The sequence below is a fragment of the Engraulis encrasicolus genome, chromosome 1 (assembly GCF_034702125.1).
Source record: "Engraulis encrasicolus isolate BLACKSEA-1 chromosome 1, IST_EnEncr_1.0, whole genome shotgun sequence".
Classification (NCBI taxonomy): domain Eukaryota; kingdom Metazoa; phylum Chordata; class Actinopteri; order Clupeiformes; family Engraulidae; genus Engraulis; species Engraulis encrasicolus.
Window position 1 is genome coordinate 19,182,673 of NC_085857.1, and position 26,007 is coordinate 19,208,679.

At 43.1% G+C, this 26,007-nt stretch overlaps 1 protein-coding gene across 6 annotated transcripts in view; it reads right to left on the reverse strand.

The window, feature by feature from the left end:
• Window positions 1–799: 799 nt before the first annotated feature.
• Window positions 800–26,007, reverse strand: part of LOC134448884 (platelet-derived growth factor subunit A-like) — a 28,538-nt gene continuing 3,330 nt past the window's right edge. For 3 of the 6 annotated variants that reach the window (XM_063198566.1, XM_063198610.1, XM_063198600.1), the window contains 5 exons: window positions 22,272–22,385; window positions 11,953–12,140; window positions 3,957–4,080; window positions 2,898–3,056; window positions 800–1,558 (listed from right to left, as the gene is read on the reverse strand). In XM_063198566.1, the coding sequence (XP_063054636.1) occupies window positions 2,908–3,056; window positions 3,957–4,080; window positions 11,953–12,140; window positions 22,272–22,385 (575 nt within the window). In that variant the 3' untranslated portion in view covers window positions 800–1,558; window positions 2,898–2,907. Of the gene's footprint in view, window positions 1,559–1,800; window positions 1,914–2,897; window positions 3,057–3,956; window positions 4,081–11,952; window positions 12,141–22,271; window positions 22,386–26,007 lie in introns of those variants that run through there. The other 3 variants (XM_063198582.1, XM_063198575.1, XM_063198591.1) reach the window with 3 other exon arrangements.

Genomic DNA, 26,007 nt, shown 5'->3' on the forward strand with positions numbered 1-26,007 from the left:
TTATGGGTCTGTGGTAATGTCCAGACCCCCCTCCAGTTAGGATAAAAGGGATAAATTATGTTGCTGTTTGCTTTTCGTTCGCTCACTCCACTGTTACATGGCTCATGTCTTTCTTCAGAGGTGTCCACATTCTAGTGTTATTAAAGGGTCCTCATTCATTTAATGGTAATATTTGTCCAGTACCTCTGCCAAGTATGCCTAAATGTGTGCTTTTGTTGGAGACTAAATATTCTTCATCCTGTACCAGAGGAGAGAGAGATGATTGGGGTTAGGGGGGGTTGGGTTGGTAATTGGACAAGTGGGAGCTCTCGTGACCACTGACCCTCATCAGTGGAGGTCGGAGATGTTCCTGAGAAATGAATCCAATCCCCGCCACTCTTATCTGCATGCATACTTTTGATAAGTAAACACACGGGTGTGCTTGTGGATATATATATATATATATATATATATATATATATATATATATATATATATATATATATATATATATAACTGAACAGTACAACTACTCCCCAACTGAAGTCAGAAAGACACATAAATAATTTATTAGTGGCAATTACTGGTGTTGTGGATGTTGTAATGTGTTTTGTTACTTGATACACACATCCAAGAGAAGATTCATGATAGAAAAAATTGGGTTACAAAAATAAGAAGATATAGAGGTTTCTCACAAAGAAAATATATAGATATTTACATATATTGTCAAAACAGTTAGACGTCCAGCAAAAACGGGGTTTTCAGCATAGTGTGCCGGGCCTTAGCATATTTCCATCAGATAACAACTGCAAACAAAATATAGGCATATCATTCATTTATTTCAAAAGAAATTACTTATAGCTCAACATTCATCCCCAGCAAGTCACTTTCTTGTTTCGCACAGATGTCCATCACTCTCCCCCTTTTGGGGAACAACCTTGAAAAACAACCTTTTCGTCATCACAATCCTTGCTTGTTTTATTTTTTTGCGTGTCCTTCGTCAAAGCCCAAGTTTACAGTTCTTGAAAGCCTATACATGGGTTCTCAATTTTTGTTTTCCCCTGGTTGCGCGAAGCTAGCTGCGCACAACTCAACCTCTGATTGTTGGAAACCGCTGTCGGTCAAAAAATTAGCTCACGTGGTTGGCTGCCAGAGTGCCTGGCCCCTCCTCCAAACATCGTGTTTACAAACACTGTGAACCCATGTATACTTCCAATCCATTGTGGTCCTCCTGTGACCCAACAGATCAGTAGTTGGTGAGGGGTATGCTACCTCCCAGTCTCTTTCTGCAGTGTTCATCACCTGGTCCATCATCTCTAGAGTTCATATCCTTTTCCCGTCTGTGCTGGCAATGTCTTTGGGGGATACACATACAGTACAGCACAGCACGTGATCCCGCGTTCAGATGAGTCCTCTAATACGTGTGAGAGTATCCATTGTTCATATTGGGAGATGCAGTCATCCGTGGTCAAGAAAAGTCTTAGCTATAAATCACCATGAAAAATGATGCTTGGCTGTTTTTTTTTCCACGACATCCACGTCCACAAGTCATGGTCTATCTTCTGGTCTCACCATGCATCTATTGGGACAGAGACAGATGGAGAAAGAGAGAGAGAGAGAGAGAGAGAGAGAGAGAGAGAGAGAGAGAGAGAGAGAGATGAAGAGAGAGAGAACTACATTAGGGTCACAGTTTTCATTTATGACTATCCCCCCACCACACTCAAATCACCAACCAAACCCGATTTGACACGGTTACCTTCACCGTTGAGTTGAAAATTGAAATCAAAAAAGGTTTGAGATTTTGTTTTGATTTTAACTTGCTTTTATCAGTTCAATTCAGCTGGAGTTCTAAGATCTGTCCACCACGGTCCATTCTGCCTTGATCTCATCCCATAGGAGCAACGATAGCAGGAGAAGCCCCACATGCCGCCAGCCTTAAAGTGATACCAGAGAGAGTAGAGAGAGAGAAGTTCCATTGGCCCATTGTTTCCTGGTTCTAGGTATTATGGCCCCCCTTAGGCAGACCTAGGCAGACCTAAGGACTGTTCTATTCATTGTAGGAGCATTATGACACGCCCCTTTAGGCAGACCGGAACCTGGTCGCGTTAGGTGCCCATAGAAACCTATTATGTTGGCATATCTCTATAGAATATCTCTGGTGATACTGTCCCATTTTTGGAAATAAGCTTATTTTACACCTTCCCTTGAGTTAAATAATAGGCTTCTACCGTTCCCCTGTACTTGCAACCATTTTCAAGTTATGGCAGTGCACATTTTACCTCCAAGTTAACAGTTAACATTGAGTCCTATGAGACCAGTTAGCCACGAGCTGGTCTCATAGGACTCAATGTTAACTGCTAGCATGGAGGTAAAATTTGCACTGCCATACCCAGAGAACGGTTGCAAGTACAGGAGAACGGTAAAACCCTATTATTTAACTCAAGGGGATGTGTAAAATTAGCTTATTTCCAAAAATGGGACAGTATCACTTTAAGGACAGCTTTGGCTTAAAAAACACAACTTAACCCATAGATGCTTAAAACATCTGCAAAAACGCCTGTTAAATGACTGTTTTGGGAAAAGGTACTGTATCCTTATAAAAACCTAAACATCTCGACCTCTGAAGCATATGAAGACATGACCCTAATCTTGCATTGGAACATGTTCATTCAGCTCTAACATACCAACTTTATTAGTTTCAAAAATCTTAAAATTTCAAGAGCCTAAAGCTGTACATGCAGCTCCCAGCATTAGGGTCAAGGTTGCACTTTACAGAGTCTGCCATCAATGGGTTAATATGTGTTATTGAACCCTAATACAATTTGACAAGTGTTCTTGGGAACAATGTTCTCAGAACAGAAGTTGACATCACATGTTGATTGCCCAAGACCCGGCTTTTCGTTCTTCTCACAACTTACTGTCACTTGATCAACGATTGTGCGAATTCACGATAGCTGCTTTTGAGGAACTGTTCTGATTTCTCTGTTTTCTTTCACTCCCTTGCTTTCTACTTCTCCCTTTTCTGCCGCGTCTTTGGACTGGAATAGCGGTAGGAGGTTGAGTCAGAGGAGAGGAGTCTTTGAAAAAAACAAAACAAAACAAAAAATACAAAATAGAGACAAATATGACTTTGTTGCTATGAGGAAGCAAGTTTTTGAAGAACATGCAAAACCGACACCACCACTTCCTAACGGAAACACTTTGGAGAAGGACTTCAAATAACAGATGTTGCTAGTTGCATTACGCCAGTACTCAGATCATTAAAATTTGCCCATTTGTCTGGACTTGGATCTCATTGCAGTTCTTCACACTCAATCAGTCCATTCAAGATTTTTTCAAGTTTTTGAGCATTTGGGCGGTGTTCAGCAGCCTGTGACCACACTTGCTTAATGCTTCCGATGTTGGGCAATTTCTGTGGCATCCTTACACAAAAAGACTAAAAAAGCATTTAAATGTTCCTCTGTGGATACACACAGACCGATGTGTCAATCCCGGGTTCAGATGGGCATGGGCACTCACAGGTAAGTGGGGTCTTTTTTTTGCCCCATCCATATGTACCCATATTGCAAATGTGTCCAAACGTACACACACGCACACGCACACATACACACACACTACAAATGCACTGTTAAACATTTGGATAGTTCATTTAACATCTTCTATAGTGCAGTGTAACACTGTATTTTTAGTTCACACACGCACACACAAACACACACACACAGACACACAGACACACACAGACAGAGACACACAGACACACAAACACATAGACACACAGACAGAGACAGACACACACACACACACACACACACACACACACACACACACACACACACACACACACACACACACACACACACACACACACACACACACACACACACACACACACACACACAGACAGAGACACACAGACACACACACACACGCACGCACGCACGCACGCACACCTCCACCACCTTGTGCCCAGTGCTCACCTGAGTCGGAGTGGGAGCTGAGGTGCCGCGAGGTGCACACGCACTCCAGGTGATCCTCCAGCTTCACCTGCACCTCGCGCAGCTTGGGCTTCCGCACTCTCCGCACGTACTCCACCTTGGCCACCTGCACGACAGAGGACAGAGACAGGAGCAAATCGCGTCGGGGTTAAGTGATTATATTAGAGATTATATGAGAAAGAGAGAGCTACAAGAGACACCCTCCGCACGTACTCCACCTTGGCCACCTGCACGACAGAGGACAGAGACAGGAGCAATGGCGTCTGGGTTAAGTGATTATGGGTGCATTCCAATATGCGACCTTGCCTCCTCCACTTGTGCTTGTTTCCTCGTCCCGCCTTCTGACCCCTCCTCCGTGGAGAAAACAATAAAGTTTCGTAGCTGTCAGCCTAGCCACAACAACTTTTGAGGGACTGTTTTTCATTCACCATCGCAATTGCAAATGAGAAAAAAGACTCTACAATTGAGCTTTTGCAAGATATTGAAATATAATGCTGTTGTCAGTGATGTCATCATGACATATTACTTCCTGGTACGAGGAGACAAGCAAGTGTAGGAGGCAAGTGGAGGAGGCAAGGTCGCATATTGCAGCGCACTCTATATTAGAGATTATATGAGAAAGAGAGAGCAACAAGAGACACCCTCCGCACGTACTCCATCTTGGCCACCTGCAGAGACACACACATGGGAGAAACTGCATCGTTACAGGGAGGAGTTATAGTATAAAGGGCTTAGGTAGGGCAGTGGTTCTTAACCTTTTTTTCTTGAAGCACCCCCTAACCTGTGCCCAAGACAAGCCGCGCACCCCCAACCTAAGCGTCTACGCGTGTATATGCACAAAAAAAATACTTGAGTGATTCATTACAATAATTCTAGCTTTAGACATTAATCAATACTTTAATGACTTTATATGGGGACCAAAACACGTTTTAATTTGGTCTTGATTTGGCCTAATTATAACGTTTGGAAGCAGAATTTTGGTCACAACCTCAACACAAACAAAATTCCGCGCACCCTTTAAAATGTCTGGCACACCCCCAGGGGGTGCCCGCACCCCAGGTTAAGAACCACTGAGGTAGGGGGTCATCCCCATGTTCCCCGGGTCCTATGTTCCCCGCTACCAGGGCACTTATATGTTCCCCGCTGCTTCCAAGTACACTGCTGCACCATAGCGAGAACGGGTTGTTTTTAGGGTTAGGGCAGTGGTGTAGTCTACTTTTTTATGGTGGGTATACTGTATATTTGAGCATTTTTTGAAGTGGGTATACTGTATATATTTGTGCCATTCAAAATAATGGATCAATCAATTTTAAGTGGGTGTACTGAAATCCCTGAAATTTAGAAGTGGGTATACTCCGTATACCCGCATTCTACGTTGACTACACCACTGGGTTAGGGTTAGGGTCAGGATTAGGTGCTACCATTTGGGGCTAAGAGAGTGCAAAAACAGACACCCTCTGGAGAGTGAGAGAGAAAGAGAGAGCCACATACACAGTGTGCCCAATGGAGCAAGAGGGCCGTCCCCACATGCTACACCAGAGATGACACAAATACTGTAGCGGCGACAATATGAGGATATGTGTTTGTGAAGCGCCTTAAACATACACACACGTGTGCTCACACTGTGAGAGACAGAAAGTGTGTAAAAAAGAGAGAAGGAGCAAGCAGCAAGCAGAGAAATAGTGAGAAAGGAGAGAGAGAGAGAGAGAGAGAGAGAGAGAGAGAGAGAGAGAGAGAGATCTCATTGCATGGTATCAGATGGAATGAATAGATGGAATGTACTTTATGAATGCTCCATTTCATTCCTTTTCTCTCTCTCTCTCTCTCTCTCTCTCTCTCTCTCTCTCTCTCTCTCTCTCTCTCTCTCTCTCTCTCTCTCTCTCTCTCTCTCTCTCTCTCTCTCTCTCTCTCTCTCTCTCTCTCTCTCTCTCTCTCTCCTCAAACACACACACTCTCTACTCTGTCTTCCAAACACTTTCAGTGGCATTCGAGCATTCAGTTGTGTAAGTTACAGTGCCTACCTGCATCCACATAACATGCAGTGTACTGTACCATACATGTTGGAACAAAATGCTTTGACGACTTCCCTGCACACACACTCTTTCCTTAGCATCCTTAGTCTCACATCTCCTCACACACACACACACACACACACACACACACACACACACACACACACACACACACACACACACACACACACACACACACACACACACACACACACACACACACACACACACAGTATGACCCCAAAGTGAACCAGTATGACCCCAAAGTGGAGATGCAAGCTCTGTCAGGATTTAATTTCACAACGCAGTGTGTGTGTGTGTGTGTGTATGTGTGTGTGTGTGTGTGTCCGCTTGTGTGTGTCGAATGTGTGTTGAGGTGCCTTCAGAAGTGCAATAGCCCATTATCAAACAACACAGTTAAAGGTGGGGTTGCAGGTAAACCATTTTAAGAAAATATACTATTATGACATCACGTTGGCCGTCCGCAGGCTCATAGGAGTCTATATAGAACCTTAGAATCCTGGGGGAGTTCCCACAATGTGATGTCATACCTGCAACCCCACCAGAATGTGGCAACACTGTAGATCACAATGTACACTCCGCCTCACTGCTGATTAACACCTCCGAACTGAACATGAAACTCCTCTTCTACTTCTTCTTTTACTAATTCTTTTACTCAAGGCTGAGCCATTAATTTGACAGATTTCTAGTAAACGCCGATAGTAGCATTACAGTAAATTATCTAAAGAGAATTCTAAATAATTTGATAAGAGGTCTAACACAACTATCAGCAACTCCTCCCGAAATGTGTGAAAATAAACATCGTCGAAAGCAAGCACAGAGCGCTGTAAATTTGAGAGATTTCTAAATAATTTGATAACAGAAGATCCGCCGTAACTACTGTCTCAGCAATTCCTCCCTGAAAAACATGTGAAACTGAACAGCATCTAATCTAGGATAAGAAAGGGGAAGTGAATGTGAGAATGTGTTGTGTTGCACACTGATGCAATGTCCCCCCTATACGTATGTGCCAAACAGTAACTCTTCCTAAACCGTTGCTAAGAGCGTCCGGAGAATTCCAACAGGAACGGGGAGGTTAAGAATGCAAGCTGTCTTTGTGTTGGGGCAATCCGAATTACACGGTAAAGGAATGGAATACTGTATCGGGGGGCTACTTTTCCCCCCCTGGCACGTCTTGCCATGGTGACGACGACATAGCAAGTGGGAACTGGGAATTTTGTGCGACTGAATGAATTTACAGCCCCATTCTTCCCTTCGCAGTAAATTTTTCTCATTGTTAAGTCGACGCTTAGAGCAGTGGTTCCCAAAGAGTGGGTCGTGGCCTACTGGTGGGCTGAGGTAATATACACCGCATTCCACATTATTACGCAAATGGCATTTTTCGCTGTTTCCCCAAATAGTCAATAGAAATGACAGTCGTCATAATTTTCAAGTCATCAGCCATTAGAGTACAATTAAAACGTTTTTGAACGAACCTTCCAATGATAATGGTATTTTTTAAAATAATACAAAAACTTTGGTGGTATCGACATTGTAACTCACCAGACATAAAAATTAATGGGATGTTATGTGAGTTATATGTCTGGTGAGTTAGAATGTCGATACCACCAAAGCACCTAAACGTGGCATGGAAATCTACGGGTATATTGAAGAGTGAAGTGTGGGTCACCAGAGCAAACAAACAGAAAAAGCTGAGAGCAAAGCATCAAGGATATCTGGGCTTCCATAGCTCCCATGCAATGCCCTGCCATTGACTTCAATGTTAAATGCAGCATTCCAGTTACAGCTTATAACCAAGTTTTGAACATTGAAATGTAATTTAGAAGGTACCAAATGCCAACTGTTTTGATGTAAATGGGAAAAAAGAAAGAAATTTGGATTACAACACTACAAAACTGTTTTGCGTAATAATTTGGAACAGAGCACTTTTGGGCATTTTAAGTTTTTTATTATTTAAAAAAATACCGTTATCACTGGAAGGTTCGTTCAAAAACGTTTTAATTGTACTCTAATGGCTGATGACTTGAAAATTATGACGACTGTCATTTCTATTGATTATGTGGGGAAAATGTCATTTGCATAATAATGTGAAATGCGGTGTAGGCTAGCAGGTGGGCCGTGAGAGGTCCTAGAAATGTATCCTCAACATTTGAAATGCGACTTTAATTGCAGTAAAGTGCAAAAATGTCCTGCATGCGACACGTTTGAATGAAATAGGGAAGTAATAAAACGACAATTGAACATTATTTGAGTATCCTTTTTACCGAAAGTTGATGTGACAGGAGTCTGCTTTTGAGGGGAAAAAAGAGTACTGATAATGAAAACCGAAGGTTTAAAGCCCAACTGGGAAACTCTGAATCCCATTGTCATTGTGACACAGCACTCCACAGCACACAAGTGTTCACTGCACACTGCACACAACAAAATTGCATGTATGCCTCACCCGTGCAAGTGCAAGATAGTGATAATGTATCGAGTTTTGATTTAAGGTTTGGTGAGCCACAGCAACTTTTCCCCCATTTCAAAGTGTTGAATTAACACTCTAAGTGTTGAATTTTAATGGTAAGTGTTGCACTAACACAAAAAACACAAGTCAATTGTAAATTTAACCACATGAAAGCAGCTTCTATTTTCTAATGTCACCACGATCGGAGCCAGAGGAAAAGTGCCCCCAATTTTCATTCAACGTGGGGGAAAGAAAATGTGTTTTTGTGGTCTGTGGTTCTGCCGGTACCGTTATTGATGGCTGAAGTACAGCCTGACCTATGATATGTCCCCTTGAGGTGGGAAATTATTATATGGCATTTCTGTGAATGGCTGAGTGAAACTCTAGTCGACTGGGCTAACGCTTGAAATAATGAAAGATCCAGGTGCCTGTGTCTTTTTTTACACTACTGGTAGTGTTTTGATTGTGCAAGAAGGCTTGGCATTGCAACTCGCCTTGCAGGTGTGTGTGCATGTGTGAAGGGGTTGGGGGTTGTGGAGGGTAAGTGTGTGAATGAAAGGTTGCATAATCTGAAGATGGTATGTGTTCACCATAATACACAAGAATTAACAAATGAGACTTATTTATGATCAAGAAATTAGAAATAACAAATAAATAATGGATGACTGATGATTAAGAGAGAGTTAACTATGATTTAACCAATTCTCAATTTTGACCGTTAACACCATGAACGTAACCATGTTTCTAACACAACCAGAGGGTTAATATGTTACTTGAGGCTCTCAGAAATGTCATGGCAATGTTGTTATGATGTACTTGAGTCTTCAGCAAAGAGTGAACAGGCCCGCTAGTGGGCACATCTGCACACAGAGGATACGGCACTACAGCCACTGTACATGAACAGTAGGTTTTTATCTTTTTTTCATCCCACTCCTCTGTGTGTGTGTGTGTGTGTGTGTGTGTGTGTGTGTGTGTGTGTGTGTGTGTGTGTGTGTGTGTGTGTGTGTGTGTGTGTGTGTGTGTGTGTGTGTGTGTGTGTGTGTGTGTGTGTGCATGCATACAGTATATATGTGGATGTATACCGACACTCATAGGCCTATAAAATGCTTAACATTATTGACAATTAAAATGCAATGCTATTGACAATTAAAAACTGTAGGTATACACTGTATTAAAAGTTACCTAAACGTTTCCCACTGTACAGTACTCGGAGGATCCTAGAAGTTCTCAAAAGATACTAGAAGTTCTCTGAGAAATCTGTATGTGAAACATTGGTTCTTGGAAGAACTTAAACGTTAAAGGTTCTTCAGAGAACCCAGTAATTGGGGCTGCAATGGGGCTTTGAGGAATCCTTTTCTAAAATAACCCCTAAAAGTTCTCTAAGGAACCAGAACTGTTCCTCAGAGAATGTTTAGGTTTCCCCACAATCTAACTGGTTCCTTTGAGGAACCCTCAGATTTATGGATGCATGGATCCTCTGGATGGATAATGCCCTTCTTCCAAAGGTAAACACAGCAAGTTCAGAAAGTCAAAAAAGTTCTTTCAGGTGCTGTAGGTGTTCCAGGCCAGCAATTCAGCGAGGCAGCTGATTCTAATTACCATAAGTATTTAGCCTCCCGGTAGCGGTGCTAATTAGCTAAATCGACTGTGTTTAAGAGCGCAGGCAGAGGGAATAGAGTACGTACATGGCAGGACTTTTATTTGCTTTTGCGTTTTCTGATCCAAATGAAATATGGCAATATGCCCATTCTTAGACACCCACATGCTTTGTGTGTGTGTGTGTGTGTGTGTGTGTGTGTGTGTGTGTGTGTGTGTGTGTGTGTGTGTGTGTGTGTGTGTGTGTGTGTGTGTGTGTGTGTGTGTGTGTGTGTGTGTGTGTGTGTGTGTGTGTGTGTGTGTGTGCCTGTGTGCATATGTGTTTAATCTACCTTGACGATGTGGTGCTGTTTGCACAAGCAGCCCATGTGAGTGTGTGTTTGTACGTACAGGTATTGCTATGATGCGGTGTATGCTGGAAGAGAACTGCGCTCATCCAACACAAGCCGTCTGGCTCTGCCATCCAGTCGCTCTAGGTACTCCCAGTCAAGATTGTTCTCCGTTGTGGTACCCAAGTGGTGCAACAGTCTCCCAGAGGCAACAAGACTGAGCACATCTCTTGCAGCTTTCAAGAAACAACTAAAGACATTCCTCTTTTGAGAGAATCTACTAGACTAATGCTTGAACTGGCCTTGCCCCAGGGCAGACTCCTGACATGATGTTTAGTTTAGTTTAGTTTAGTTTGTGAGTGTGTGTTTGTGTGTGTGTGTGTACTCGTTATTTACTCTTTATATTAAAAAAAAAAACTAACCCCTCTTTGCAACTGCACTTGTTGTTCTGTATATCTCCTGTGCACTTTGTATTTGCTTGTGATGTTGGCTTGATTATGTCCTCTTTTGAAAGTCGCTTTGGTTATAAAGCGTCTGCCAAATGCAATGTAATGTAATGTAATGTAATGTATGCATGTGTGTGTGTGTGTGTGTGTGTGTGTCTTTGTGCAAGGAAGCTGACAAAGGGGGGCAAAGGGGTCGGTTGTCCCCTGGAAGATGGGGGCCCGGAATTGGATCCTCAGTACATTGTAAATATTGAGAGGGGGGCTCTTTCAGATGTGTTTGTCCAGAGCCTGGCAAAAGCTGTCTGCAGCCCTGTGTGTGTGTGTGTGTGTGTGTGTGTGTGTGTGTGTGTGTGTGTGTGTGTGTGTGTGTGTGTGTGTGTGTGTGTGTGTGTGTGTGTGTGTGTGTGTGTGTGTCTGTCTGTCTGTGTGTATGAATATTTGTGTGTGTCTGTGTGTGTGTGTATGAATGTTTGTGTGCGAGTGTGTGTCTTTACATGTGTATGCCTGTGTGCATATGATCTTTCAAATGACGTTGTCCCGAGCCTGGCAAAAGTTGTCAGCAGCCTTGTGTCTGTGTCTCTGTGTCTGTGTCTGTGTGTGCCTGCGTGCGTGCGTGCGTCTGTCTGTCTGTCTGTCTGTCTGTCTGTCTGTCTGTCTGTCTGTCTGTCTGTCTGTCTGTCTGTCTGTGTGTGTGTGTGTGTGTGTGTGTGTGTGTGTGTGTGTGTGTGTGTGTGTGTATGAATGTTTGTGTGTGCGTGTGTGTCTTTACATGTGTATGCCTGTGTGCATATGATCTTTTCAAATGACGTTGTCCCGAGCCTGGCAAAAGCTGTCAGCAGCCTTGTGTCTGTGTGTGTGTGTGTGTGTGTGTGTGTGTGTGTGTGTGTGTGTGTGTGTGTCTGTGTCTGTGTGTGTGTGTGTGTGTGTGTGTGTGTGTGTCTGTCTGTCTGTCTGTCTGTCTGTCTCTGTCATGTGCCTCTGTGTGTGTGTGTGTCTGTGTGTCTGTGTGTGTGTCTGTGTGTGTGTCTGTGTGTGTGTGTGTGTGTGTGTGTGTGTGTGTGTGTGTGTCTGTGTGTCTGTGTGTGTGTCTGTGTGTGTGTCTGTGTGTGTGTGTGTGTGTGTGTGTACCTTGACGATGCGGTGTTGTTTGCGCGAGGCGACGCAGCGCATGTTGCTGGTGTTGCAGCAGCCCGTGCAGCGCTTCACCTCCACACAGGGCGGCCAGACCAGGAAGTTGGCCGAGCTGGAGTCCACCTGGCTACGCGGGATCTCGTAGATCACCGTCCGCGTCCGGCACGACGCCGGTACGGCCTCCTCTGGAGGGAGGGAGAGAGGGAGAGAGAGAGAGAGAGAGAGAGGGAGGGAGAGAGAGAGAGAGAGAGAGAGACAGAGGGAGACAGAGATGGAGCGAAAGAAAGAGAGAGAGAGAATGAGAGAGAGAGATGAAGAGAGGGAGGGAGACAGAGGGAGACAGAGATGGAGCGAAAGAAAGAGAGAGAGAATGAGAGAGAGAGAGAGAGAGAGAGAGAGAGAGAGAGAGAGAGAGAGAGAGAGAGAGAGAGAGAGAGAGAGGGAATAACGGTTACTCAACAGTCAATACTTTGAAAATTGAACATTGAATTGAACTTTGGACAATAGCAGTCTAAGGCAATGTAATGACATAGTCAAATAGTCGAGAGAGAGAGAGAGAGAATGACAGTCAGTCAACAGTCAAGACTTTGAGAACACATTAAATTGCATTGAACTTTGCACAGAATGCTAAGAATGCAACTTTAATGATATGGTCAATTCATAATTTCGAGACAGCCACTCAATGGTCAATGCTTTGAAAACACATTGGCTTTCATTGAACTTTGAACCATAGAAGTCAAAGGCAACCATGGTGATATTCGAGAGAAAACAAAGAAAGAAAGCTAGAGATGCAAGGATGACCACTTAAAGGTTTGTGCCGGGCGGACATCAAAGAATGTTATTCCCACACATGTATGGGATGATGTAGGTATGTGGGCTACAGTTGAGCTTACACAACTGAATGCAGGGAGGGAGGGAGAGAGAGAGAGAGAGAGAGAGAGAGAGAGAGAGAGAGAGAGAGAGAGAGAGAGACGGACAGACAGACATAGAGAGAGACAGAGACAGAGAGAGAGACAGAGACAGAGAGAGATAGAGAGAGAGGTGGGAAAAGGGTAAGAAAACACCATTAGAGTGAATAGTCTCATTATGAAGGAACAGACATCTTTCCCTCTCAGGGCTCCTTGCAAAAACCCACATTGAATTTCCATACAGGGGGAATCAAACTGCTGGAAAAATAATGTTTTGCAGCTGGTTGAACTGACTTAGTCGACCTTTGTTCACATTAGCCTTAATGCTTGGGCCTAGAATGGACCTCAATTATGTATATGTATGCTACATGTGCCTGTATACTGTATGTACAGGGCCTTAGACGTTTCCGGAAGAGTTCTCAACACATGACAACGAGACAGCTCTTGAGGTATAGTATAGTCAGGGCCGCTGACAGCTTTGGCTAGGCCCAGGACAAAGTCATCTGAATGGGCCCCCCACCCAATCTGCCCCCCCCCTCGCCACTTCACTCTGGGCCCGGGACAGCTGACCCCTGTCGACGTCCCTGAGTATAGTCTCTCTATTCTCCTCATCTAGTATTGTCATCTGAACCACTTGACGCTGTAATAACATATCCACAGGTAGGCCTGTGTGTACTGTACATTGCTATGCTAATAGGCCTGTTGACATTGCGGCCTGTGGAGGATGGCTGCAAGGAGGGCAGGTCCAGACTGGTCTATCTATCTAGCTCCTTTGCCTTTCTGGAAGTGCACTTGAGCCTGCAGTCTAGAGGCACTTTGTTTTGACACTGTGTAACACGGTTCAGCTACAATGTGAAAAATTGAAAGTTCTTCAAATAACCATGGGTCTGTCTCTCGAAAGTGTAGTTGTTAGTAAGTTAGCAACTTGGGTAGTTGCTACTGGAAAATTGCATTGCAAAAAACAAAAAAGTAGCTAACGTAGTTAGCAGCAATGGTTGCGAGGAATGCACCCCATGTTTGCCACTGTGGTGGAAACTTCATCTAGGTGACCTCTTGGAAAATTCCTCAAGGTTCCTTGAAAGAACTTTTAGACGTCCCCTCATACAGACTGCCCAAAGAATCTTTCCGCTTTTTTCAGAGTGCCACCTTCTGTAGGTCCACTCAGGAACCTGTTAGAAAAGCTTGTTGTTCTTCCGAACACCAGTAAGATCAGCAGAGAGTATTTAGAGGTTTCCTTACAGAAGCAACCGATGCAATATTATTGTATAGTATGATCACTTTCAATGGAGAATGAACTGCAGAAATACAGTGCGAGACTTCAAATTTTACAACACTCAGACAGACACAGACAGAAGAACACAAGGTATACGCTTTCTGATGAGAATGAGTATTGGACAGGACAGACACACCATCTCTCTCGCACTTTATCTATCTCTCTCTCCCTCTACACACACGCACACACACACCCAGAGAAATACAAAGAGAGAAACAGAGTGTGTTTTCCAGCGCACGTTAAGCTGATGTCAGTCTGACAGATTATGTTACTAATGGAGTGGCGCCCCGAGCAACTCTGTCAGAGAGAGAGAGAGAGAGAGAGAGAGAGAGAGAGAGAGAGAGAGAGAGAGAGAGAGAGAGAGAGAGAGAGAGAGAGAGAGAGAGAGAGGGACAAGGGCAGCACATTTACAGCTATAAATACACAACAGAGCACACAGAGAAAGAAGGGAGAGTGAAGAGAGTGCATGCGTGTGAGGGGGTTAGACCTCTGTTGACCAATGGCTGTCGAATATGAATGACTCAAACTCTCACATTCAAACACAAACACCCATTTGGATTTGTCATGATCACTATGGTGAGAGAGGGATTGCCTTGAGAAGGGGGGTGGAGGGGCAGAGAGGTCCAGTGCAAAAGGTTGAGAGATTGGTCTGTGAGACTGGAAAGAGATAACAAGGTGCCATTGAACCAGACTGGGACATGTCCAGCACGCAGATTTGTCTGAGCAATCTGTTCTAGGAACTCTGCATTGTTCTAGAACTTCATGTACCACTATTTGTATTCCAGACCGTCTGAGCCTATGATTGTGCATTACATAATGTTATACCTATATACTGTATACAGCCAAGGGTTGGATAATATTCTGCCGTGTGTGTAAAGGAGATGAGCTCTCCAACAATAGCTTTATCAGAGCTCCACACATTATTCCTTTGATGGCTCCAGAACATTGTGTAGGCTATCATTACTTTTTAATCCAGAATGTCTCAGGAGATTAATGTGTATTGGATTAATGTTCTGTACTATGTCTAAACGAAAAGTCTAAACATATCATCTTGAATAGATTAATGTATACTTGTATTAATGTTCTATCCTATGGGATTCCCAACCTTTTCCAACGTAGGGCCCACTCGAAATTGTCACAAATGTTCAGGGCCCACTTCTGACAAAATAAAGAATAAAACTCAAATAAATCAATAGCAACAGACACCAAAATATGATTATAATTTGTAGAAAATGATTTCAAGGCCCACTTTCAAGGCCCACCAGTGGGCCCCGGCCCATAGGTTGAAAATCACTGTTCTATCCTATGTCTACAAGAAAACTGTAAACATAGAATCTCATCAGGAGATCTCGTTCAATGACAATGCACGTTACAGAAGGTCTCAAATCGCGTTCTTGTGCACGTCAGGCACTACGTTTCAGCGGGTAGGGTACCTGTAGATGCTGCCCTAATAGCGGTCAAAAATGCCGTGCATGAACGATGTACACTATATGCACTAAAAGGTCGCCATGTCCATGTAACGGACGAAATGTGACGTTCAGTCCAGTAGAAGAGTTTTGTCAACAGTCTCTTGTTTCTGTAAGTTATGTTGATGAGGCGACCAACCTCTTCATGCCATGCCAAGTTTTTGCGAAATAGTTACCATTTGGGGTGAAGGATATGTAGGCTACACGTAAATACAAACACCAGAAGCTGTGTAGTAATAAACAGCAACCAAATGATAGTTTAGCGAGCTAATGCTACGCTAGTCCATCACTTCCAGTAAAGACACAACATTAGTGGACACTACGCACTGATGACCTCATTGCACTGTGAGCACTATGCACGAAAGGCCAGAGCTAGAGGTGTGTCGTTCATGAACGAGCCGGTTCTTTTGAACGGCTCCCTGAAGTGAACGATGGGAACCGGATCACAGCTGGGGGAGCCACTCGACCGTTGTTTCGTTCATTTTTCATTCATTTTAAGCACGTGACCTCGACCAGAGTAATTCAATTTGGGAAAAAACACAATTGTTTACCTCAAAGAGAGGCAAAAACGGTCTTTAGAAGCTGGAGAATAATCAGTTGTTGTTTGGACAAAATTACCTTGAGAAGGAGTCAAAATATTACATTCTTAACACTGAATACATAATTTAAAAAAGAGCCAAAAGAGCCAGTTTTTTGAACGGCTCTTTGAAAGGAACGAGCCACTAAGATCCGGATCCCGTCAAAGAGCCATAAATCCTATCTCTAGCTAGAGCACTGACAAAAGTGCCCCATTTGAGAGACGCTGCATGTTGCACCTATACAGCCATTGGTTTGGCAATATTCTACTCTCTGTCTACAGGTAGGCCTACATGCCATTGCTCCGTTTTCTCCTCAATGGCCTCTCTGTTTGAAAACGTTACTGAGTTGGGGATGCTTTGGCCAGGATAGCCCCATACAAAATGGGGTCCAACTTGGCCAAAAGAGGTTGCAGCCAAAAAAGGTACAATGTAAAGGAGAATGAAAGGTTATCACTCTTTATTCATGATGCTTTCAGTAGCAGCTTGCTACCAGGCTGCCCTAGATGTAGGTCACTTGACCCAGACATAAAAGAGAGTACTGGTAGTCTTAGCACTGCTATCTATCCCTTACACATTTACCCATGACTATGGAGACAAAAACAGATGCTAGGTGTGGCTTCACATGAATGAAATAGAGTTCTGTTTTAGCAACATGGCTAGCTCTTTTTTTAACCACATAATATTCTGATAGCAATGGATTATATCATCTAATTCAGGAGTGGGAAATTATTTTGCATAACTTGTCAGCTTTGCCATTCCTGCACATTACAATGAAATGTTTTAGATATATCATATGTGTTTGGTTAATCTTGAGTTTGCAAGACCCCTATTTTAGGTAGCCATTTTAGGAACGTTGAGTGACGGTATGAATTTGGATTTAAAAGTTGTCTTTCTTGTAAAGGCCCTGCGGGCCACATGAAATGGCTCAGCGTGCCGCATGTGGCCCCCGGGCCTGGGTTTGATTCTCGCTTAGCTTTCTATCCCTACTGACATTTGTCTAGGTAGGCTACCTAGCTATCTGATTTCAACTGCTTATCTCTTAAGACAGGTGAGCTTTTTTCCAACATTCCCAACACATTAAAAAAAGTCTTTGATTCTTGCTGTCTTTTCCATCACTGCCTGCCCTGCCCTGCCCATAAATGTCTGGAGTGTGATTGTGGTGAAAGGCTGTTCATTCTTCCCCTCCCCTAACCTACCTCCCCCTTTTATGGCCCTGGGGCTATGTGTTGATTAAGATGGGTTTTGCCACGACCCTGTTACGTTTGTTGTTTACAGAATAGCAATGTCCAATAGCCTGGAAAGTCAGACTATAACATAAAATGTATAAAATATTTTATAATGGTAGGTGAGTTTGTCTAAGTTGCTAGGATTTCTCTGTCCTTGACAAAAGGCTGCATTCTGTGCAATGTTGTAGTAGTGTACTAGTAATTGTTTTTTCAACAAACTGTTAAGTGTTTTACTGACTGTTCAGTGCATATTATAGGATACATGGAACACGCAACATTGCATTCAAGGCACTTTGCATACATTTTGGAAGTCAACTTATACAAAATTATTACATAATCCGCCTTTAGATAGGGCACACTGAAGAAGGCACACGCCGAAACGCGTTTATGCAATAAAAACACTGCATATGCAAGGTGCGGCATCCTTCTTTAAATACTCAATTGGATATTTGGGCCAGCACCCTCAGAGTTGAAAGAATTAAAGGGATATGCCACTATTTTGGGGCTTAATACAGTTAAAATCATTGGCCAGGGTTTATAAAGGTGGTAAAGTGTCTTATTTTTCATGTTAGCAGTTGTCTTGCTTTAAGACAAGTTAAAAGAGGGAGCATGTCGCTAAGCTAGTGAAAGTCAATGGATCCGTGTAGTGATCCATTGACTTTCACTAGCTTAGCTACATACTCCCTCTTTTAACTTGTCTTAAAGCAAGACAAAGCTTAACATGAAAAATAAGACACTTTACCACCTTTATAAACCCCAGCCAACGATTTTAACTGTATTAAGCCCCAAAATAGTGGCATACCCCTTTAAGAAAGAGTGACGCCTGCTCAAAGCAAAAAATAATATACCTTTAAACATTTTGAATTTAAATGGCCTGTATAGATAGCATTTTGGAAAACAGCTCTTCATACGTGCACCACTCGGTCCGAGACACATTACCTTTTTTTCCTCTCTTTACAGAGCCAAGCCCGTAGGCTACACCACAGAAACACCACCAGGAGCAATTTGCACAAAACTTTGACGAGAGGTGCACCCAATTAGCCTCCACTTTGGGGCACAGTGGCCTTTAACAGAACATTCACTGGCCCATAAACACATTTATAAACACTTGTTTATCATTTCCAACCTCCCGCATACTGTGAGGCATGAAAAACCCGTCCAGTCGACTCTTGGCTTGACGCAGCTGGTGCAATTTTGTTCTTGTTCTTGTTGTTGTAAATGTTCAGGCCTCAGGCGGAGCTCCTATGGCACGCTTGCAATTGTTCGTTGAATATCATTATGGCTGACTTAGACCTGTACTTTGCAAGAGTCGTAGCCCCTTAACAGACACCGTTCTGGCACTGGGACGTTGTAATAGTACATGAAAAAACGTCACTACCATAGTACTACACCAGTATGACAATGCACAGGGCCTTTAGTAATACATTACGAAATGGTCATTGCAATTCTGGTGAGGGGTTATATAATGCAACACAATGTGTTTTACAAAGCCTTGATCGATGTATGTCATATGTCATATGTCGTATGTCTTATCTCTCTCCCTCTCTCTCTCTCTCTGCTGTGCATGTCTGCATTTACTGTATCATTTACTGTACTCTATGATGTCTGCCCTGCACACATATTGTTATGACTCTCCTTCCGTAGTCTTACATATCAAGCTTTCTGACTTTCATTATTGTTGCCTTAGACTCTCTCTCTCTCTCTCTCTCTCTCTCTCTCTCTCTCTCTCTCTCTCTCATTCAGTAACACGTGTGTGGTGCTGGTCTTGGCGTTGAGTGCTGGGCTTGGCTGTGGGGACCTCAAGTCAACTGCTGCCACACGGTGGAACTCAACTCAGCCGCCTTGTCATTTTGTGGAGCGACAGCTTAATAGGCGCACTAATGAGGCGAAGTCGCACCCCCTCTCCCTCCCTCCCTCCCAATCTCCCAATCTCTCTCTCGTCCCTCCCACTCTCTCTCTCTTTGTCTCCTCTTTCTTGCCAGGTCTCTGACAAGCCACAGTGCTCTCTCTTTCTCTCTCTCTGTCTCTCTCTCTCTCTTCCCCCCACTTTCTCCTCTCTCTTGCCAGGTATCTGTCACAGCTCTCTCTCTCTCTCTCTCTCTGACGCACTCACGCACACGCACAGGCACACGCACACTGTCCATGTCTCTTTCTTTCTCTCTATGTCTGTTTGTATATCAGTCTGTCTCTTTCTGTCTCTTTCTCTCTCTCTCTGTCTCTCTCTCTCTCACCAGGTGTCTGACAAGCCACAGCATGGGAATGGGTACGTATGGAATCCTCCTCAACGTGTATGTACAGTACTGTGTAGCCTACCACGCGTCGGTGTCCTTAGTTGCCACTTCTTGGCCTGGTACACCACGCTACTTATGTGGACATAGTCAGTCAGTCAGTCAGCCAGTCATAAAGTCATTCATTCGGTCAAGCAGTGCTGGAAACATTCTTAACGATCGACAGCTAAATGCCTGCTATTGTGGACCGTGTAATATTTTTAGTAGTTCATTTCCAGAATCCATGCTGCTCATTCACAAATGTTACCTTTTTAACAAATACTTACCACCACCATCAAATTCTAAGTATTCAATATGACTGAGAAAATTGCACTTTATAGGTACCCACTGTTCATGTCAGTAATCGGTAAACCGTTAGGGCAGTCAGGTAAGCCGTAAGGGCGTCAGACTTGTTGCCCAAAGGTTGCCGGTTCGACTCCCGACCCGACAGGTTGGTGGGGGAAAGTAATTAACCAGTGCTCTCCCCCATCCTCTTCCATGACTGAGGTACCCTAATCATGGTACCGTCACCCCGCACTGCTCCCTTTTGGGCGCCATTTGGGGCTGCCCGCTTGCACGGGTGAGGCATAAATGCAATTGTGTAGTGTGCAGTATTGACTTGAGTGCTGTGGAGTGCTGTGTCACAATGACAATGGGATTTGGAGTTTCCCAGTTGGGCTTTCACTTCGCTTTCACTTTCACTGTTCATTGATGTCTCTGTACGCATGGCTACCTGTCCTTATGTATGTGCCTGTTGTTGTGTTTTTCTGTCCATTGTACTGCCGCAAATTCATATAAACTGTGTTGACATAACAATAAGCTTATTGAATCTTGAATCTTGGATTCATTATTGACTATCAGCAGCTAATTGAGCTTCACCATAGACAAAAAGAGTTGATTGGAATAAAATGCCATGTGCATTGTGTAAGACCAGAATGCTAATCTAGAGAGCGTAGACCTTGGAGTCCGTGAAATTGACCCTCTCTGAGCACAGCAGTGACGTTATTGAAGATAAAGCAGTACAACAGGCAATCTACTGTAAAACAGCAAAGTAAAGCCAAACATTAATCATTTTCTAAGTTTCCCCTCTCTACATAAACACTACCTCCATAACAACAGCGTATCTGGCAATCTGGCGTAGTTCTTATCTGGCAATGTAAGTGTGTCAACAAGGAACAGATTTCACATTGCTTAGTCGGCCAATGGCAATGGCAATGGCAATGATGTCAACCTACCAGGACACGAACACTGTATTGCACCAATATGCAGATTGGAACGCCATTTTTTCTTAGAATGGCTAAGCTACGCTAAATTGTGATATGCGGCCAGTAGACTGCTGTAGTAAGCCTTTATTATACCTTATTACAGTTACATTTTGTTTCCAATTTGACCGCTCTCTTTGCCTTCCGGGAACACACTAGATTACATAATGCAAGAAAGAAGTGACTGATCCATAGGCATGCACAGATACTGTACTGTAAGAGGTGGTGCTAAAGCACCTGCCCCTTTGCCCTACTGGACACAAAAGGCCCTTTTTGAAAAACATTTTTTGAAAGTTTTTTGTCACAACGGACTGCGGTCCACGTTGGCAGGATCATCTTCAAATGCTTCACAATCAAATGCATGTTGCAATAATGCCCAGACATAATATATAGTATAGCCTCTATAAGCCTATAAGACAATTGAAAGTTCAAAATGCCAATTGCATGAAGTGGAATGTTTCTGTAGAGACTCAGTTCAACAATCACGAGTATAATTTCAGCATTGTAGCTTGCAACAAGCAGGTTAATTTATTTACATACACGCCAAGACACAGCATGGACAAGATATTTAACTAGAAATACACTCAGACAGTGCAGACCTCCACCAAGGCAGCTGTTTGATAGAACATTTGAGTTTTTTTTCCAAGTCTTTCTGCCTTGTTTTTGTGGAGTCAGAAACTGAAATCTTTTTAAAAATTCGGATCACCACCAATTTCATCCGTTCATAACTTTTTTATATTATTGACAGACAGACAAACCAACGCAACTGAAAACATATCCTCCTTGGCGGAGGTAACGAATACTAAGCATTTTCCTATCACAATCTTCCAATGCAGTGAAGGTCAGAACAAGAAAGCAGTTGCTAGCTCTCGAGAGAAGAGAGGTTTGTCTGGTCGACAGGACCAAACTGCAGTGAAGCTTTGCAGAGACTGTCCCTTTTTTTGGAGGGGCGCTCAAAGTCTCTGCAACGGGGTACAAAATCTCTGCGAGGCATCTGCGACAATGCGCACACAATTTGGCTTCTCGGCATAAATTAGGCTTATCTCTTCAATTTTAAATGTTCCTTTGATCCAGGGAGGGACAAAATCGACAATTTCCATATCCTCTCTATATGGTATATACACAGTATAAGGCACTAGGTTTTGTAAAGGTCCTTAAAGTTGTGTGCGGGAGAACGTTGTGTTTGGGTCTTATTGGGTCTTTCAAGGTGTTTGAAAAAGTACATTTTGTTTGTGTTGATGAAGAGAACCACAGTCCTTGAAGGTCTGTTAGGGACCAGTTTGTTTGAGAATCCTGGAAAGTGTATGTGTAGATTGGTGAATATGATGCTACTTACCAATACTTCTCTTGCGTCTAGACAGAATCTGGTAGCTCTTCATGTCGTTGCCATGGTAACCGTGATATGCATCTTTGTGGTACCTCCTCTTCGTCTCCTGAACGACCTCATTCTCTGCAAGCAAATAAATAAATAAATAAATACATAAATAAATACATACATACATACACACATACATACATACATAAATAAATACATACATACATACATAAATGAATATTCTATTTCCATTGGGAATAATAAGTGGGTGTAGAATTTCGGTGAACAACAGAGGGAAAACATATATTTACATAACACGTAACATTTCTAGAATTGTTTGCTTGAAAAACTTTGAGACCAAGGTTGCCAGATGAAGTGGTTTCCTATCCAAACTGGACTGTTTTACAATGATTGTCTGCAGCTAACAAAATAAATTACCTATTGGGATGTGACACATGAGCATACAAATCAGCACTTTTTAGGGATTTTGGGCTGTAAATCACCATCTGGCAACCCTGTTTGAGAGATGCCATTGGCCCCTTAGTATAATAGCTGCCAGTTGGTATCTTGTCTCATCTGCTCCTAACCTTCTCAACAATAAGCCGAGTTAGAGCAAAGGGGAGGGAATTTAGGATGCAGAGGGAGTGTGTGACATTACAATTTGTCAGGAGCATCACCAGGCAAGTGCTATGTGACCATCCCCCGATGCTTGCTCTCTCTCTCTCTCTCTCTCTCTCTCTCTCTCTCTCTCTCTCTCTCTCTCTCTCTCTCTCTCTCTCTCTCTCTCTCTCGTTAGTTTGGCTAGCTAGCTGGCTAACAATAGATAGGCAGATATAGATAGATAGATAGATAGATAGATAGATAGATAGATAGATAGATAGATAGATAGATAGATAGATAGATAGATAGATAGATAGATAGATAGATAGATAGATAGATAGAAAGATAGATGATTCTGGAGGACATTTTGGACCATTCACCTGACTGTTTGCAGTAACTCACTAAGTAGGCCTACCATTGGGACACTGTGTGACATCACTGGCTGCTCACTAACAAAACTAACTTTAGGAACTATTCAGCAAAAGCCCCATGGGGCGCTCCCTCTGCAATAGGAAGCGAACAGAAAAAAGCCCTCGGGGAGAGGATTTGAGGCACAGTGTGAATGAATAAGACACAGTTAACAAGAAAGACGAGTTGGTAAATCTGGGAAAGTCCGTTTGCCACATTCCGTGGGCGGTCTCTTGCCATGTTTATAGCCCACCCCCCTAAGTATAAAATTATAGTTATTCTCAAGAGGAAGAATTTTTGCTCGTAATGTGATGCAAGATGAAACCCTTTACTTTCCAACCCCACTTTCCCTTTTGACTGTCTCCAATCTTCTCTCGAATTTTCCCAACCTTTCAAGAGCCAGTTGACTATAAAACACAACCATCTTTGGGTGCAAGCGAGAGTGAATTGAATTCTCCAGTCCTGTCTTGCAAGAGTTCAGTTTGCAGCAGTACAATCTTACATCTACAGTAATTCTGACTTTCTTCAACCTACCTAGTCAACATGATCTCCAGAATTCCGTGCTCCTGGACACGGATGTTAAGGACACGAAATCTGTGTCCAGCAGCACGGATTTTGCCAAAATTCCGTGCTCCTGGACACGGAATTGTTTTCCGTGATGGACACACAGAAGGGCTCTCTCTATACTCGAACAGCTCTATGTTTCCACAACCTTGTGTTTTCTCTGGATTTTTCTAACTCTCATTCCATTTCTCAAAAAAAAAAAAAAATTACTGACAGGTTAGTGTTAGAGATTGTTTTGGTCTGGGCACAGCTAGTATTCTTTCATTCATTATATGAATTTCATAGCCTATCAACGAACTGGAAAAGGTATTTCTCAAAAATATGTCTTTAATGTCAGGTTAAGGTTAGGGATTGTTTTGGTCAGGGCACAACTTAAATTTCTATAGCATTACTTTGTTTAGGATTAGCATTTGGTATGTATTTTCTAATGATAGAGTTAACACGGTGCTGTGGGAATATAGAAAGCACTTCCGTGTGCCCATCACGGAAAACATTTCCTTGTCCAGGAGCACAGAATTTTGGCAAAATCCGTGCTCCTGGACACGGATTTCGTCTCCTTAACATACGTGTCCAGGAGCATGGAATTTTGGAGATCAGGCTGACCTAGTACACTGCCTAACATGGCAAGATTTGCGTAGTTTCCCTTCTGGCATAAGCTTGTAAGGTAACTCAGCTTGAGTTAAAGGATTTATCTTGAGTTGGAACAAGTTTGCCTCATTTTTGCATGTTTGGGATGAAATACAGTCACTCTAGAGCAAAATCAAGGCAAAAGGATGCGTTTTGAGAAAGTTTGATAATATCACGTTAGCCTCGTTAGCCATATCAGCTATGCAATATGATAGATTGCGGGCATCGTTTCTCGGCGGTTACACACATTTCAAAAACACAACATTTTAAAGTCTTGCACAGCTCAAAACAACGTCACACGTACCTCGTAATATGTTGAGGGTATCCACACATAAACCGAAGTGTCCAAAGCCCTTCATGTATTCTTGAAAGGTCTGCAGGATATGTTTTGTGAAGCTACTACCTTGAGAATATCTACAGTTACGGTCAAGCCAACTATTTGATACTTAAGTCCACAAAAGTAGATTGCCGAGTGCGTCGCATCATTAGCTATGATTATTTCCATAGCGAGTAACCACAGCTGATGATGCGACGCACTCGGCAATCTACTGTTGTGGATTTTAGTGTCAAATAGTTGGCTTGTCCGTAACTGTAGATATTCTCAAGGTAGTAGCTTCACAAAACACATTCTGCAGACCTTTCAAGAATACATGAAGGGCTTTGGACACTTCGGTTTATGTGTGGATACCCTCAACATATTACGAGGTACGTGTGACGTTGTTTTGAGCTGTGCAAGACTTTAAAATGTTGTGTTTTTGAAATGTGTGTAACCGGCGAGAAACCTATCATATTGCATAGCTGATATGGCTAACGAGGCTAACGTGATATTATCAAACTTTCTCAAAACGCATCCTTTTGCTCTAGAGTGACTGTATTTCATCCCAAACATGCAAAAATGAGGCAAACTTGTTCCAACTCCGGATAAATCCTTTAACTTACAAACTTAAGGCAGCAGGGCAACTTGCTTTTTTAAATTTAACTGGCTGCAAGTTTTTACAGTGTACAGTCTGCTGACTACAAATGCAAGCATCTTTGTGTGTCCTCGGGTGCAAGACAAAGTGAATTTGATCCCATCTCTTAGGGGTGGGGTCTGCATCATTGCAATCCATCGTCTACTTTTGTCTTTCCCAATCTACTTGGGGCCAATTGACTGCAAAATGCAACACTATTTGTCCATCTTTGGGTGCAAGATGGAGTGAATGCAATCCCTCAGTGCGTCTCTGCATCATTACAATCCAACATCTACTTTTGTCTTTCCCAATCTACGTGCAGACAATTGACTGCAAAATGCAACAATCTTTGTGTATCTTTGGGTGCAAGGTCCGAGTGAATTCAATCCTTCAGTGCCACCTCTTAAGGGTTGAGTCTGCAGCAGCGCTGCCCTTTTGCTTTTAAACGAACCTCAGTCACAAAGCAGACACACACACACACACACACACACACACACACACACACACACACACACACACACACACACACACACACACACACACAGGGCCGCTGGCAGCTGTGTCTAGGCCCTGGACAAAAAAGACATCTGAAAAGGCCCCACACCCAA